This window comes from Leopardus geoffroyi, chromosome C1 (assembly GCF_018350155.1).
Source record: "Leopardus geoffroyi isolate Oge1 chromosome C1, O.geoffroyi_Oge1_pat1.0, whole genome shotgun sequence".
NCBI classification, from domain to species: Eukaryota; Metazoa; Chordata; class Mammalia; order Carnivora; family Felidae; genus Leopardus; species Leopardus geoffroyi.
In genome coordinates, this window is record NC_059328.1 from 15,601,182 (window position 1) to 15,618,600 (window position 17,419).

Sequence of the window (17,419 nt, forward strand, 5' to 3'; positions counted from 1 at the left end):
GTGACAGAACTCTGACATGCCTGATCGCACGCCCCACCCCCCACCCCTACCTCGCCCTGCCCCCTGGGGGAGGCTAAGAATCCTGGTGGCAAAGACTTGAGAAATTACTGCGTCTATTCTTGTGCAACAGGAAAACCTTCCCAGAAGGCCAGACCCAACCCCATTTTCTTTTTTAATGTTTGTTTATTTTTTGAGAGAGAGAGAGAGAGAGAGACAGAGTATGAGTGGGGGAGAGGCAGAGAGAGAGGGAGACACAGAATCCAAAGCAGCTCCAGGCTCTGAGCTGTCAGCACAGAGCCAGGTGCGGGGCTCAAGCCCACGAACTGTGAGATCATGACCTGACCCGAAGGTGGACGCTTAACCGGCTGGGCCACCCAGACGCTCCAGGACCCAACCCCATTTAAAGCCTCCTAGAGGAAGGACCAGCACAGTGATGCTGCAGGACGAAGATGCCTTGGTAGCCCGTGGTCTTGCCCACAAGCCTGCCAGCCCGCCAGCCCACCAGCTCCCAGGGCACCTATGGGGAGCTGGAAATGGGTGGCCTTCGGCTATAGCCTCACAGAGCTCAGGGGAAGCACACCCACGCTGGTTCGAGCCCCGCTTGCTCTCCTGCCCCACCAGCCTGCTGGCTGTGCATGGTCCCCGTGATCATGAGTGGTGGCCCTGCTCACCCTGCTCGTGTAAATCCCTCGTGTGGCCTCCTGACCCTGAAGAACAGGTGGTAACAACCACCAGGCTTGGGGCAGCCTGCTTCATGATAGTTTTCCAACTGAAAACAAGCAAATGGCCACCAACAGGCAGACGGATAAACAAAATGTGGTATTTTTATACAACAGCGCACTACTTGGCAACCGGAAGGAGTGTGACACACAATATGGATGCATTTCACAGCCATTAGCTGAGCAAAAGCAGCCAGACATGAAAGAGCCCACAGTGTGCAATCCCACCCACACCTGTCCACACCCACTTGGGGGACCGAAGGAACCTTCTGTTCCAAGGACACTGGATAAGTGGGTGACAGGAATGTTCTCTATCTCGATTGGGGTGCTGGTTACATGGGCGACTTCATTTGTCAAAACTCGCTACACTGGGTGCTTCGTGTACCCCGTTCATTTTACGGTACGTAAATTCTACCTTAAAGAAATTTCTTCCAGGAAAGAAGGAAGAAGGGGGGGAAGTAAAAGGCATCTCAGCCTTCCACAAGTTGAGTGGCCCAAGTTCTTTGAAGCTGTCCCACCCATGTGTCCATTTAGATGCTGTGCCCTCCCACAGCTGGACATGGCTGTGCCCAGATCTGGCCGAGGCCACCCACGCAGAAGGTCAGGACCGGGGGGGAGGGGGACTCGAACTCCCAGGCTCCGTGGGGGCCCTAGGCCCTGATGGCTGAGTCAGGGGCTGAGTCTCACTGCCTTCTCAGGAGAGCTTTTGCATAAACCCACTCATTCATTCGCTCACTCATTCATTCACATGCCCAGTGCTCTCTGGGCAGTTCTTTTGCACCCTGAGAGCGCTAGGTGCTTGGAACCTAGAGGCGAATCAGCCGTGAGCTCTGCCTTCAAGGGACTCAGTAGAAACGCCCAGAGCACCCAGTGGGAGAGACAGACACATAATAACAGCAACAATGGCAGCAAGACTAGTGTGTGCCCGCTGAGTGTTTATCGGGTGTGGGCCGTAGCTCATATAATCCTCATAATGTGGGCCACAGCTCATATAATCCTCATAATAACCCCAGGAGGCAGGTTCTGTGCTCCTCTTTGCAGATAAAGTGCAGGGTGTGGAGTGCTTTAGCCTTTAGGACAGACTTTGTGGGAATACCTTTGCGTAATCCCAGACGGTGCCCTGGTCAGTAGGGCAGGGCAGGGATTAAGTATTCCTTTTTACATTTGGGAAGACTGAGTCTTCTGCTCCAATGAAGTGATTTGCCCAAGGCTGTGTGGTTAGAAGAAGCATTTCAAACACAGATCTTCTGACCAAAGTTCTGTGCTGTTTCCGTATACCATGCATGGGGCATATTGTGACCCTGGCTCACAGCTTCCCACCTCTAGGGGCTCCCAGTTGCCCTGGCTTCTGGCAAAGCCTTTCTGGGTTCCACCAGCTCTTAGAATCCCACTGATTAGAGCAGCACCCTGCACTCTGAGACTCGCCCAGGGAAGCTCTCCCTATGTATCTATGTATCTACCTAACTACCTACCTGCCTATCATGGTAAAATACACAGAAGATTTACCATTCTAGCTGCTTTAAGTGTATAGGTCAGTGGTGCTAAGCATATTCACATTGCTGTGCAACCAATCTCCAGAACTTTTCATCTTGCAAATGTGAAACTTCACACCCATTGAACGACTACCCATTGAACAACTCCCCATGCCCGCCTCCCTGCCCCCAGCCCCTGGCAACCACCAGGAAGCTCAATTTTGACTTCTGGCTTCTGCAGAGCAGAGGCTGAGTGGAGCAGAGTTCGGGTGGGGGCTGTGGAATCAACTGTGCTAGGTTTGAGAACCCACTCGCCACTAATGAGCTGTGGGACTTTGAATCGTCCTTTCCCCTCATGGAGCCTCAGTTTCTTTATCTATAAAATGGGCTGATGATAATAGTTCCGAACATACAGAGCTGTTATAGGAACTTGGTGACATAATGCCTACAAAAGGCAACATCTAGTAATGATGTCTTTTATTATGATGATGATCATCGTTAGCATTAGTGAGTGGCTGTAAGTGCCAAGATGTCACCGTCATCCAGAGCTGGGTTTGAATTGGAGTTTGGCTGCCTCCTTGCTGGGTGACTTGGGAAACCCTTCACCACCTAGAGCCTGTTTCCTCATCTGTACCCAGTGGGTAAGCAATGATGCAGGTACATGATCCCCACACACAGGCATCTCTGTAACTACCATCCCCAGTCCTGGTCAGACCTTTCCTGAATAAAGTCCCGTGGGAAGCCAAGTGCTCCAGGGGACAGAGTCCATGTCTCGTCATGTCTGTGACCCAGGGCTCACCCAGGGCCGGTCCAAGGTAGGTACAGGTGGAGCAGGAAGGCGGGTCAGCTGAGCAAAGCAGCCAATCCTTCCCCTGGTCCTTCTCTGCAGGGCCACGTGGCTCTCATGGCTGAGGCCCTCAGAGGCCCCTCTTGTCAGGAGCAGGGCCTGTTCCCAGCCACCCTCTCCTTCCGTCCCCTTCCTGCCAGAGGTGGGTATGTATGGGGAGGGTAAAGAAAAGGAGAACTCTTCCCAGGATGAACTCTAGGACCGGAGGCCAGCACCCACATCCCATCATTTTCTGCCAGCCCTTATCCGGCTCTGTCCACTACACTGGACTCTAGGAAGGGCCATGGGGGCAGGGCGGCCGGAGCCAGCTCTGCTCATCCCCTGGGGTCTTGCTAGCTGCTGTCCTGGGTGGGTGCACTGGGCAAGCTTAGCACCTCGCCCTCTATTGGTCTATGGCTGGGGCACCTCCCTGGGGCCCTGACTTGGTGTGCGTCCCATCAGCACATATGAGGACCTCACGATGTGGGCTCTTGGGGCACAGATGCCACCTCACTTGTCTCTGTGTTCCCACAAGGGACTCATGTCCTATGAATACATGTCTGTGGGCTACATGAATGAGAGGGTGACCTCCTTGGGGAAAAAGTGGAAGTGTCTGGGGCCCTGAGAGGGGAGGAGTGAGGGTCCTGGAGCCCTGGGACCTCTGGAAGAACGGGCCCTCGGGGCCAGGGAGCATGACAGCAGTGAACACATGTGCGGACTTACCATGAACCAGGTGCTGCACTGAGTGTTTTATGTTTATGGAGAAGCAGCAGTATTACTGGAGGTCCCCTGTATAAAATGGGGATGATGATCACACCCACCTCATAGGGATATTAAGATCACTGGAGTTACAGGAAAGTGTTTATTATCACCAGCATCGAGAAGGAGTTGGAAGGAAGAAAACAGAAGCCACCTTTTGCCATAAAGTAGCTAACTCTCTAAGATTCCTCTTTACCCTTTAAGATTGGATGTAATCATCTCCTTCTGGAAGCTTCTGTCCATCCCCAGCTAGCTTAGATCCTCCCTCATGAGTTCCACGGCCCTAGAGGACACTAAGGTCACAAGAGCCTCCAACCCAGGGCCTGGCACACAGTAGGTACTCAGCACGTGCATAGGAATGCAGTCACAGAGGCTCACCTTCTTGGTCCCATACATGACTTCCATGAACTTCTCGTCGGCGTCCTGAAAGCGCTGATCAAGGAAGGAACTTGTCTTCCGCACCAGGTTCCAGATCATGTAGTTGTTGAGCAGGCTGGGGCAAGAGATCAGACCGCTCAGAAGGGCCCAGAGCTGAGAGCATCACAGCACTTCCCCCCACTGACCTTTAGGGGGCGCTCAGAACCGGCCTTCGGCTAGCAGGCTCTTTCCCCGACCTGCCCCAGTCTGGCAGGTTACTGCTCACTAACAGGGAATGTCAGCTCTTCAAGGCAGAGCCTGGGTCCTCTTTTGAAAACCCCTCAGTGCCTAGTGAGGTGATTTGTACATCACATGTCCTCAATACACGCTTGTTGCATAGCTGCTTTTTGTCTGGAAGCCGTGGAAGGGCAGCATGGAGATGCCCCCTGGATGCTGTGCACTGCTGGGCTGGAGCAGGGAGGAGGCTGCCATGTCCCCAGCTTGGAGATGTCCTGGCCAGAGGGCCAGCGTCAGGAAAGGGGCCCTAAGAATAGGAGGGGCAGGAAAGGAAGCTCTGGCCAGCCCCGCCACGGTCTGCATGAAAGAGCTCACTGCCCCCTCCCTCAGGGCACAGAGAATCCTCTGTGGCTGTTGTCACCTTTGCAAAGAAGCCACCTTGGTACAAAGAGATGTTCACAACAGTGAGCATCTACCCTCAAACTGGAACCAACCTAAATGTCTGACAATAGGGGAAGGGTTGAGCAAATAATCCTATGTATACTTGGTGGAATACTGTGCAGCCGTGAAGAATGAGGTCCACAGAGAGTGCGGGATAACATGGGGAAAATGCTCTTGACAAAGGTCAAGAGAAAAGCAGATTACACATGTGGTCACAACAATGGGGAAAAAAGGAACCACGTATTAGAAAATTCACCTCTCTCTCCCTCACACACGTGCGCGCGCACACACACACACACACCCCATAGAATCAACAGCAGTGTTTGGGTAAGTTTAAGTTTTTTCTATTTTTTCTGTAGTTTTCAAAAACCTCTCCAAAAAATCTTTAAAATTAAAAAAAATCAGAAGTATTAGCTACAAATATGAGCGAACATTCACTGAGCCCCATTCCAAGTCATACTCTCACTCGGCTCTGGCATCCCTACCAGGTAGGTGCTGTTTCCAGCCCCATTTTATGATGGGGAGCATGAACCAGGAGAGGGCGAGAAACTTGCCCAAGGGTACAGAGCTGGTGGGGGGAGGGGCTGGGATTTGAAGGGCTGCCTCTCCCCAGGGCCCACGCTCCTGAGTCAGTCTGTCACCCGCTGGCCACACCTATCTGGCGGGAGAAGAGGACAGCAGCGGCAGCGGGAGGGTGTGACCCCAAGGGCTGCCTGGCCGTCCCTTACCATTTGTCCGTGTTGTTGATGAGGGTGGAGACCTGCCCCAGGTACTCCTTGTCGTAGACAACAACAGGCTCGGACTCATTGATCTCCACGGGGTAGAAGATGGTGTTGAGAAAGGGCAGCCAGTTGATGGCTGGTGCCAAGGCCTGGAAGGGAAGAGACCGTGTGACTCTGGCTGGGCTGTTTCTCCTCCACGCCCAAGGCTCCAGGGTGCTCTTCCGAGGAAGGCGGCACCATGCCTCCGAAGAGCTGGGCACGGACAGCGCCCTGTGCAGATGTCGAACTGAGGTCTCTGGCTTTTGTCAGAGATGCTCTCGACAGAATTCTAAGGAGCCAAACACCAACTTCAACTTGAAACAGAGCTGGGACGGAATAAAGGGGACACAGTGACAGCAGCAGTAGCTACCATTCTGCAAGCCCCTCCTGTGCCAGGTACCACTGCAAGCGACTCACATGTCTTCTCTCAGCGGGACCTCATGAGAGGCCTCGGTGGGAGGCGCCACTGTCCCCAGTGTATCGATGAAGAAACTGAGCCCAGACGGGCCTATAACGGAAAGCTGTTTTAGCATCCAGAGCCAAACCGCCTGGGTTTGTATTCCAGCTCTCTTACTTACTAGCTGTGTAACCTTGAGTAAGTGGATGAACCACTCTGTGCCTCGGGGTCTCGTCTGAAAAGGGATCTCCTCATCATAACAGAACTCACGCCATGGGGTTAGTGTAAGGATTAAACAGGTTAATGCTGTCTGTTCCATTCAACATGCACTTCCATAATACCAATTACTAGGTGATTAGTCTATATGACCGGTAAATTCGAGAATGATAGCAGTATAATGTGCAAATGCTTTGGGCCACAGGTGATTTTTCTTGGGCATGGGATCTGAAAAAATAAGCTTAGACTGACAACCTCCAGTGAGAAAGGAAAAGCCCCCAGCTCTGCTGATGCACAGGAGGCTGGCTGGTCAGCTCTATTTTACGATCATTTATTTTTTATTATTTATTTTTATTTTTTAGAGAGAGAGACAGAGAGAGAGAGAGAGAGCATGAGCTGGGGAGAGAGGCCGGGGGGTGGGAGAGAGAGAGAGAGAGAGACAATCCTAAGCAGGCTCCACCCTCAGCACAGAGCCCGACACGGGCCTCCACCTTGCAACCCTGGGATCATGACCTGAACCTAAACCAGGAGTCAGATGCTTGACCAACTGAGCCACCCAGGTGCCCGTAAGATCATTTAAAACGACGGCCGATGCCAGAGCTCCCTCTGCACTCCGGCTTCGAGTAACTCCCAGCTTCGAGCAGGTAGCCTGCTCTCAGCCCGCCTAGCGGCAGCAGCCCCACTGCGCAGAGCCCATCTGCCTGCACGGTCTATGTGTCCACAGCAGCCTTCCTCCACTGCCCGCCAGGCAGCCTCCAGGCATGCTGAGCTCTCTCCAGGTTCCAGTTATTGTTTTGGTTACAAACTTGCACAACTTCTGGGTTTAACTGTGGTAAAATACACAAACATGAAGTTTACCATCGAAACCATTTTTAAGCATGCAGTTCAGCGACATTAAGTACCGTCACCGTCCATCTCCAGATTCCATCTTGCAAAACTGAAACTCTGCACCTATTAAACAAGAATCCCCCCTAGTTCCCTCCCTACTGGGCCCCCAGTAACCATTATTCTACTTTTTGTCTCTATGAATTTGGCGGCTCCCGCTACCTCGTGTAAGTGGAACCATACAGTATTTGTCTCTGTGACTGGTTTGTTTCACTTAGCGTGATGTCTTTCAAGTGGCACAACTTTTGAATCTAATTGGAGTTGTTTATACGATTAATGAGAGCTTCATAAACTGCAGGGCCCTGGAACTCTCTAAGTCCTATTTCTCCCACACGACCTGTTGTTCTTACTTTTTCGCCCTGTAATTTTACAAGATGCAAACATATACTGTGTTATATGATATGTGTCAGTCACAGAGAATGGTAGCCAGCACTTAACAAGCACTCAATCGATATTAACTATTGTAATCATTCTCAAGGTCTCCCAAACGTGGGCCTGGGCTTGAAGGATTATAAATTCTGTTCTCTGTTCCCTTGCAAAAGGGCAGAACTGAAGAGAAAGGCTGCAAGAGACACATTACAATCGGCCTTCATATGGTAAGATCAGTCAATGATGTACAATGTAAGATCAATCTACAACATCAGATGAACCTATAACCTGTTGGTAACTACCTACGATACCCTCAGTCAGAAAACCGTCGTAAAGCCCTCCCCTTAACAGATGCTGACTTTGCAGATGAGCTAAGGTGACCTTTCTGAGTTCACGTAGTTAGCTAGCGACTCTGCAGGTCTAAAATCTAGGCTCCCTCGTCTGTCCGGTTTCAAAGGGCAACTCAGCTCTTGAGGAATAAGGACCTCCGAGGACAGAAGAGGGCAGCTCCCACAGGCAGCGGTTGTGCCAGCTCTTGGGGGGCAGGGAGGCAATTCATAGTGGCATCAGGACCTACCGCAAACTACCTGTGGTGGTTTTTGTCAGAGATGCCCTAGACAGGATTCCAAAGAGGCGTGCCCAGCGGGCTCCCGCACATCCCTGCCGACATGGATCAGAGTCCTCACCATGAACTTGTTCTGGGACCTCAAGCCGTTCTGTAGCTTTTCTCTAAAATGGGCCCCCCCCAACACAATTATAAATACAAATAAAATGGGGACAACATTCTGCACCCCCCCCCCCCACCTCACCGTGGTTGGCTGCTCTGTACCTCGTGGGGATGGCCTGCTCTTTAAACCTGAGCTGCCTTTCCCCCTAGCTTGTCCATTAACTCTTTCTCTCTGGCAAGAATCCCCTAGGCAGGTAACCTCTGGGGCTTCTCTTTAACAATTTCTGTGGCTGCAAAACTGGGAGGTGTCCAGGTGAGACGGTCAAATAGGGCTCAACGCTTAGAGACACCTGCCTGCATGATCTGTTGGCAAAGACGCCTGGGAAATTCACCAGGTTTACAAAATGTCATTGTTTACACAATGAACGAGAGCTTCACAAACTGCAGGCGACTGGAACATTCTAATCAGGGTACAGACATCAGGTAGTGATAAACCCCTGTGCACTTGACACACGTCTGTTTCGTCAGGGAGAGCAGGTGCTCCGTGCAGGCAAATTCCCATAACCCCAGATAAGGTGTGTGTTGAACAGAATTTTCACATTTTCAATCTTGCTTTAGTGAACGCCTAACTTAAACATGTGTGCCTAGATCTGTCTCCATAGAGACGGCTGTTTTAACTGACTGGGACATTCCACTTGTGACTCAAATCCTTTGGGGCACACCAGTCAGCTCTATTTTCCAAACCTGCAGCCAAAGAGTACTGCTGGTCACCAACCAGCCAGCTCAAGTAGGCTTGCAAAATAAGAGAGAAAAGGAAGATGCTATCAGACATGATCTCAGCTGGAGAATTTAGAGCAGAGGACAGGACTCATGCTCAAACAACTTTTTCTTGTTTTTAATTTTTAAGTTTATTTATTTTGAGAGAGAGAGAGAGAGAGAGCGAGCAGGGGAGGGGCAGAGAGAGGGAGAGAGACAGAATCCCAAGAAGGCTTCATGCTGTTAGCGCAGAGCCCGGTGCGGGGCTTGAATTCATGCAACTGTGAGATCACAACCTGAGCTGAAACCAAGAGTCGGACGCTTAACCAACTGAGCCACCCAGGCACCCCTCAAACAACTTCTGATATGGAAGGTCTTAGAAAGGAGTGAGAAGGGCCTCAGGCCCCCAGAGAAGGAACAGAAGGATGTCTGATTCGTGGCTCTGAATTCAGACTCTGATGGGGGCTGGCCTGGAACCACTCTATTCTGGTGGGGTTAGCCTGGACACATACTGTGAAGGCTGGCACACCTTTCCCTGAGTCACCTGGGGTGTAGGAAGAAAACCAAATTTCCAGCTACCAGGGAATAGCAAGGCATTCTCTGTCCAAGGCTGGAATAAATCAAATTGGTTTAGTGTTAGAGACGTGGGCTCGCATCATCAACAACAAAGGAATGACACGAATAACGATTACTACAGTACATTTGAATTGTGCACATGAGCTTACAAAATGAAATCTCATCCTTTGCTTCATCTCATCCTCTTAAACCCTGTGGGCAGGCCAGGAAGAGATTCTTTTGGAGGATACTAGGTTTCAGGGGTCCAGGGCTTAATCTTTAAATGCTAGACATAATTTTTTAATATGCACACATGCCCTGTTCCCCTGGGAGACACTCCAGAGTTTTCAACTTGTTCTCAAAGAACTCTGTGACTAAAGAACGAGTGCACCTTATGGGGACAGTGGCTGCCTCTCATTTGTCTCTTGTGTTCTGGAATAAAGCCGGTGTGAATGAGTGAGGAAGGAAACAAAGGCTCACATGGGGGTCTTGTGACTTGCCCAAGGTCACACAGCTCCTAGTGGGGCTGGGCCAGAGCAGTCTTCTGACTTCAAGCCCAGGGCCTGTACCTCTGCTAAAGTCCTGCCCTACCTGGAGGGCTCTGCAGCAGCGGGGGAGGAAAAGCCTTTCCTGTCTTGCTCGAAGATCAGAGCAAAAGCAATGTTATAAGGTGCCCTGGGATAGAGCCCGGAAGCCACGCTGGGGCAGATGTGCTCAGGGCGACTGTGTCTCCTCTGCCTCCCTGGGGGTGGTCGGTTGGCATTATGGCCACCGGGGGGGGGGGGGGACTGGGCTGCTGCTGGGGCCCTTCTTGCGTTGAGAAGTGGACAGCTGGAGCAAACCAAATCACACTGCACAGACAGCATCTCCGTTGACCTCCGGGCCTCACAGTGGCAACACGGTGCCAGATGGTCCCCAACACAGGCTGCTGATCTCTGTAACAACCCACGCACACCACTCACCCTGATGCCAGCTCCTCCGGGGACCCGAAGGGCAGTTGGCACCCAGAAGAGACTCTCTCACCTTCATCCCCAGCTTTGCCTGGGCTGTCTCTCCACCTGGGACACCCTGTCAGCCTGGTGCTCCTCTCGCCCGCACATCCCACTCACCTTCCCTGACTTCCCCCTCCTCGGGTCCTAGCGCCCTCCTTCTTTCACCCAGAGCACTCAGCAGTGAGTCTGGGACTGCTTCCTGGTTGGTGTTCCTCTCTACCCTGGAAGAACCTCCAGAGCAAGGCCCTGATGGTGGCCCTATAACTGTCAGAGCAAGGAATGGAGGGTGAAAAAGGGTAGGGACCGAGGTGTTCTTTCTGAAAGGAGAGTGCACGAGCCAACTCCAGTGGGTGGGCGGGACCTGGCTGGTCAAGGTAGACAAGGAGGGAGGAGACATCTCGGTGGAACCCCTACACAGTGGCCTAGTCACCCTCCCCAGCGGAGAAGCAGGCCTCACCGAGGCTTCCTAGGCAATGGCAGGAAACAGGAAGACTGGCCAAGGCCACCTTGCTGATTCCTCTGCGACCCTGGGGACCTGGGATAAAGCCAGACGCCAACACATGGTGAACTGGGAAGACGGAACTGGCAGTCAACTCACCACCTGCAAGCCTCAAGGAGCCACCAGGGGCAGCCTTCAGCAGAGGGGCCACTTGCTTTCCAATGGGTTACACCCGGTGACAGAGAGAAACCCCCTCTCACCTCCAGGAGGTTGCCAGGGATCGTGGTCAAGAACAGAGATGCCATGAGCCACGCGTGAGTCCAATGTCCAGCTCCCCTGGCACTTAGGGAGCCTCAGGGCCTTGAACATGTCACTTAACCTCCTGGCTTGGAAAAGGGAGAAGTGACTACAGAACCCACCTCTCAGGTCTATTGTTTGCTGTATATACACCAGGCTCGATGTGACTGGGGCTTGAGCATGGAAATGCCCAATCAGTGTGAGCTATTATCGTCATGACCACAGAGCCTCCCCAGGTAAATGCTGTTGTTACAGAAAAGCTATGTGGCCTTCAGCAGATAACTTAGCCTCTCTGAGCCTCAGTTTTCCCATCTGTGAACTGGGGCGACAACCATCCTTGCTCCTTAGGGTTGTTCTGGGGACCTGATGAAGCGGGTCTTAAAGCTCCAGCCCAGCACCCTACGTCCTGAAGCCCTGCGCCTGCCCCGGGCTCCACGTCAACCGGAGCTCACGTTACCTGCAATTCGGCAGCTGTCACTTTGTGGTAGATGAGCTCCTCGTCCCGGCGCTTCTCCTGGGGGATGGTGATGTTGGCCAGTGCCGTCTCAAAGTCCAGAATCTGTTGCATCTGGGGCCGGATGGTGGCCTCGTCCCCTCCACCCAGAAGCTTCCCCAGCTGGACCATGTAGTTCAGGTATCCCGTCAGCACCTGTGGGCCCAGCACCCGCAGTCTATCAGTCGTGTCACCTGCTGCACGCTGGACACGGGTGGCGGGTGGGGCAGGGCCAGCCCAGTGCGGGAAGTCTGCAGACCGGCTGCCCACGGAACTCGGCACGAAGCCCTCAGGTGTTCGAGTGGGCGGGGGTCCCTGCTGTTCCCCACCCACACTCCCGCTCGGACGCCCATCACGGGAAAGCTACCCACAGACCATCCTTCAGTTCTTACAACACGCTTTTTCTGAGCTGCCCTCCTCTACCATGTCCCCAGATCCGCATTAGGTTCCCGTGTTCGACTTTCTCAGCTCACCCTTGAGCTATCACAATTTGTCATCATGCCTCCAACTGGGTGGTTAGTTCATTAACGTCTGCCTCCCCTGCTAGACTCTAAGCGGGGACCATGACTGTCTCAGTCCCCACTCTCCCCCCAGCATCAGGCACTTGGTAGGCGCACGCCCAATACAAGTGGGCAGGATGAATGGAGACATGAACCACAGACGAGGTTTCTCCGGGACATCATGAGAGGCATGGGTTTTGGAGTTAGCAGGTCTGGATGTGAATCTCAGCCTCACCCCTATGTGACCTTGGGTGGGTCACTTAGCATCCCTGGGCCTTGCTCTCTCCTCTATAAAAGGCAAGGTAAAAATAATACCCACATGGCAGATGAGATGAATGAAGTTCAGAGACGTTCTGTATCTGTGGGGTTACTGGGGGGGGGGGGTGGGGGGAAGAGGTGAGTATATAAGAGGCTTAGCACCCACAGATGGCCATGGCCATTACTGCTGTCTTGCTCTACAGTGGGGACAAAAGACACCTGTCCATCCCCTGCCTATTGTGCCCACGATGCCTGAATGGGAAACAGCCAGTCTGTTTCTGCCAGGGACTGCCTATAATCCATCAGATAACTGATTCGTCAGTGCAACTCCAGCTTCAAAGACCCGCACAGGTGTGATGTGGAGGGGACACTGAGAGGGTAAAACGTCACAGGGTGTGGGCTGGGAGCCACTCTCTCTGAGGAAGCACACTCACCTTCTCGTTTTCAGTTTTGTTCAGGTAATAGTCCCTTGAGGGTAAGCCCAGGCCAGACTGGTCCACCTGGAGAGAAAGGCAGGAGTGAGAGGGGGTCTCCTGTCGCACATACACACCACCTGCTGTGGGGACAGCTGGCACATGGCAACACAGGACCGGCCTGGGTCCCAGCCAGAGCAGGAGCTGGTAGCGGAGGACCCCTCTGAGGTGGGGCCAGCCGGCGTGGGAACAGACACATGTCTGGCTGCATAGCTGCCCGGACACGGGGATTCTGGGCCCTTCCGAAGGGCTAGAGCCACCCTCCCTCTAAACACCTCTTAGGCTTGGCATGGCGCTTCTACTTAATTAAACACTTCCCAAGACGGTGCAGTGGTTAAGACCCCTGTAGCCTTAGTCAAGTCACTGAACCTTTCTGGTCCTTAGTTCTTCGCATGGAAAATAGGGGAAATAATACCTAGCCCTCAGAGCTGGAATGAGGACTCAAAGGAGAGAGCCAGGGGAGGACGTGCTGAGGGTCTGGCAGGTAGGGGAGGGTCAGTTCCTGACAGCAACTCTCAGAGCCTAGAGGAGGTGTTGTTACAATTCGTTTGATTGAGAAGGAAACTGCAGCTCAGAGCGGTTGAGGCACTTGCCCGAGGTCACATGCTGAGTGAGAGGCAGAACTGGATAGGAACTCGGCCTTCACGGCCCCCAGCCCGGGCTCCTCGCTTCCTCATCTGAGGGTGGGCAGATCAGGGCCGGGGCTTCCCTGGGGGTGCCGATACAAAGTCCAGGGCAGGCTCCGGCAGGAAGAGAGGGACTCCAAGCCATTCCAAGCAGAGCCACAAAGGGCGGAGGCTGAGGTGAGGGAACCGGGAGGTGGCTTTAGCTGTGTCCAGGAGTTGGCATCACTCTGGAGGCCCACGGTGACCGATCAGAACCCCGGAGACCCGTCTGTGCTGCACTGACCCCACCTACCCGAGGACGGCAGCCTGCTCTTTCGTGACTTGTTGCCGACAAAAATCTCACGGTTCAGAGTCTCCAGAAATAATCCAGCCTCAGAAACCAGAGGCCTGTCGCCCAGGGCAAGTCTGCCCCTACTCTGGCGCTTGCAAAACTCAGAACAGGTTAAATGCAAAACATGCCCATTTGTCTTCCTGGGGACCCAGGCCAGCTCACCTGGATCACGTTGCTGTTGGAATTCTTGGAGTCGGCACTGACGTAGACAGAGAAGAAGGGAGACGTGCGGTAGTGGGAGGTGACCACCTGCAGGGTGTCCTGGAAGTTGTCCTTGTCCCAGGGACCTGTGATGTTCCACCCCCCTAGCTGCGGGCAGAGAGAGGGAAGGGGGAGGTGAAGAGGCGGCAGGAGACCCGGGTGTGAATTCTGCTCCTGCCACGGACTTGGTCTGTGACCCGGAGCAGTCATCTGACCTCTCTGAGCCTCAAGAGCAAATGAAAGGGATGGTCTTCGTCGAGCGTCTGACCAGCAACAGGAGACGCTGGGTGGAACGAGATTTGCCCTAAATGAGCGAGAATGAATCCACGTGGCAGCTGCTCTCTTGGGGATGGGGATGGAAAGGAGACTTCTCCCACAGCCTGTCCACTTTTTGAATACTGACTCATGTGGATTCACTTGTGCACAAAATTCAATTGTGACTATGGAAAAAAAAAAGTCTCCGTATTTTTAAAAAGGTTGATAAAGCCATGGTCTCTAGTGTCTCTCAGAGCTTGGACTCTTTTTTTTTAAGTTTACTTGTTTATTTATTTATTTATTTATTTATTTATTTATTTATTTAGAGCATGAGCGAGAGAATCCCAGGCAGGCTCCATACTGTCAGTGCAGAGCCCGACGTGGGGCTCAAACTCATGAACCGTGAGACCATGACCTGAGCTGAGGTCAGATGCCTAACCGACTGAGCCACCCAGGTGCCTCCGGGAGTTTTGTTTTCAAGTAGACTCTATACCCAACACAGGGCTCAAACTCACGACCCCGAGATCAAGAGTCGCATGCTCTACCAACTGAGCCAGCCAGGTGCCCCGGAGATGGGATTTTGTAATCTCCTCGGTGTCTCTGGCTTGGCACACACTGGCATGTGGGACCAGTGCCAGAGGGGAGGACTGTCTGGTCTCTGGTGTCCACAGCTCCCCATCCTGCTACAATGACTTCTCAGAGCCAAGCCAGGAGGCGGGGCCCTGAGGGAGCACGAGACAGCTGGGAAACATCCATGGCCACCCTCTGTGGGTGTCAGGCAGCCTGGCCAGTCATAGGCAGCTCCTGCAGAGTCCATCCAAGGCTGACTGGGAGGTGCCCAGCAAGAAAGAGTCCTCCCCCGTGAGAGAATGGGAGGCCTGGGGTAACTGGGGCCCTCCTCAGGGGGGAGGAGAGGGTTCTTCTTTTTTTTTAAGAGAGACAAAGAGAGTGGGGAGAGGGGCAGAGGGAGAGAATCTTAAGCAGGTTTCACGCTTGAGCCCACTACCTGGGATCACGACCCGAGCGGAAATCAAGAGTCAGACGCTCAACCAACTGAGCCACCCAGGTGCCCTGGGGCGGGGGGGAGGGGGTTCTGCTTCAGATCTGAGACTTTCAGTTGGTCCTTCTGGAACATACCCCTCTTCACAAAAACACCCTCTGCGGAAAGGGAAGCAACAAGGTAGAGAAATGCTTTTTCTATAAATATGGCTCCCATCCCACACACAGATGCAGAGAGGCATACATACGTGTGGCACATATCCACAACAGGTGCTGACGCGTACCCTGACACAAATACAGATATTCCCACCCACAGAGACGCATGCGTACACATGAGCACGTGCACACACACACACACACACACACACACACACACACACACTCAGACACACTCAGCCCCGACAGGTTCTACAGTCCAGCTGGGTGCAGTGGTTGGAGATGTGAGGTCGCCAGGCCCCAGTGGTACCTGAGAGCTGGGGTGGCAGCCAGAGGGGCGGAGGCAGGTGGCTCAGGCTGGAGGAGATCCATGAGAGCCTGCTCCAAGAACTCACCTTCTCAATCAGCTCCATCAGAGGCTTGGCCTTAAGCTCCTCGATCCTGGTTTCATTCATACATGCACGGTAGTATACTTGGGCCTTCCTTTCTGCCTCGCTCACACTGGCTGTGGAATTTTCTGGAATGACAAGGGATAGCAGTTTGCAACACGCCTTCAGTTGCTCAGTGGGTAGCACTGAGGGAGTCCTTCTCAGAGCCTCGGTGTTCTCAGCTATAAAAAGATCTAGGACTTCTCCCTGTCAGGTAGCCACAAAGACTCAGTCACAGCGGGTATATGACTGCCCCTGGGCAGATCCTGGGAAATGAGGTGCTTCCTAATTTTTGCTGAGTGCAAATAAGAAAAGCATACCATGTGTCTCCCTGTCTGCAGGAACCTGGCAGGTTCGCAGACATGTCCCTAGGCTGGCAGCATGGGCCACCCAGAAGGACACCCTGTTTTCCCTGCTGGCTAACACGTGGCCCAGACACCCCTGCCTGGTGTGTGGGACAGAGGCCTGTCTTGGTTTTCAGATCCCAGATGACTTCTCTTGGGATAAAGCCTGGAGCTGAATGGAAGCTTCCAAGGCCTCATTCCCTAGGAGTTTCCTTCTCCCTTTCTCCCCTGAGGGTCCAGGCTGTTCATCAGATTTACAGTTCACACAGAGTGCTTTTGCCGTGTCTCTTCCTAACTCAACAGTCAGCACCTCTATTCTTACACGGGACACCTGGGAGACCTTGGTCCCCCTCTCCCTGTCCTCAGTGTCCCGGTCCAGGAGCTGCCTGCTGAGGGCCACACTCCTGTACGTGCACCAGCACAGGGCAGGGGCCTGCTTATACCCAGGGAAGGTGACCACGTCCTGCTGTTCAGGCCATGAAGGACCTACTACCTGCCAGAGCTCCCATGCCTGAGCCTTCATCTCAGAGCCCTGCTCCAGATAACGCCTGGGTCCCTGACCCCCTCAATTCTGTCTGTCCACTTTGCTGCCTCCCTGGGGAACCCCTTCCTCACTGCTCCACAGTCACCTTTCCTCATTTCTTTTTTTTTTTTTTTTAATGTTTATTTATTTTTGAGACAGAGAGAGAGCATGAATGGGGGAGGGTCAGAGAGAGAGGGAGACACAGAATCCGAAGCAGGCTCCAGGCTCCGAGCTGTCAGCACAGAGCCCAACGCGGGGCTCGAACTCACGGATCATGAGATCATGACCTGAGCTGAAGTCGGACGCTCAAACGATGGAGCCACCCAGGCGCCCCGTACCTTTCCTCATTTCAAATTCACTTCTCCTAGACCCAGAAACTCCTTCTCTTGCTTCCTTCAAAGACTCCCCCAAACCCCACCTCCTCCATGAAGACTTTTCTGGCAGATCCTTATCCACTCATCCACTAAAGAGATGCTAGATGCTCACTCTGTGCTAGGTACTGCACAAGCTTCGGGGACACAAAAGACAATGTCCCCGTCCCAGTGCTTCTTCCTTTCTAGTATGACGACACAGATAACAGACAAGAAAACACACGAAGAAAAATGTCCCCCTGGCCCTCCTGTATGGGACACTGTCAAAATCCTACAGCCTTCAAGGCCTCTCCCGGAGGCCATCTTTCCTATGGAG

The 17,419-nt window shown here is 53.1% G+C and overlaps 1 protein-coding gene across 4 annotated transcripts in view; it reads right to left on the reverse strand.

Annotated features, from left to right (window-relative positions):
* Window positions 1–17,419, reverse strand: part of ECE1 (endothelin converting enzyme 1) — a 113,742-nt gene that overhangs the window by 16,451 nt on the left and 79,872 nt on the right. For all 4 annotated transcript variants that reach the window (XM_045475997.1, XM_045475999.1, XM_045475998.1 and 1 more), the window contains 6 exons: window positions 15,833–15,954; window positions 13,989–14,135; window positions 12,831–12,896; window positions 11,603–11,794; window positions 5,540–5,682; window positions 4,155–4,269 (listed from right to left, as the gene is read on the reverse strand). In XM_045475997.1, the coding sequence (XP_045331953.1) occupies window positions 4,155–4,269; window positions 5,540–5,682; window positions 11,603–11,794; window positions 12,831–12,896; window positions 13,989–14,135; window positions 15,833–15,954 (785 nt within the window). The remainder of the gene's footprint in view (window positions 1–4,154; window positions 4,270–5,539; window positions 5,683–11,602; window positions 11,795–12,830; window positions 12,897–13,988; window positions 14,136–15,832; window positions 15,955–17,419) is intronic.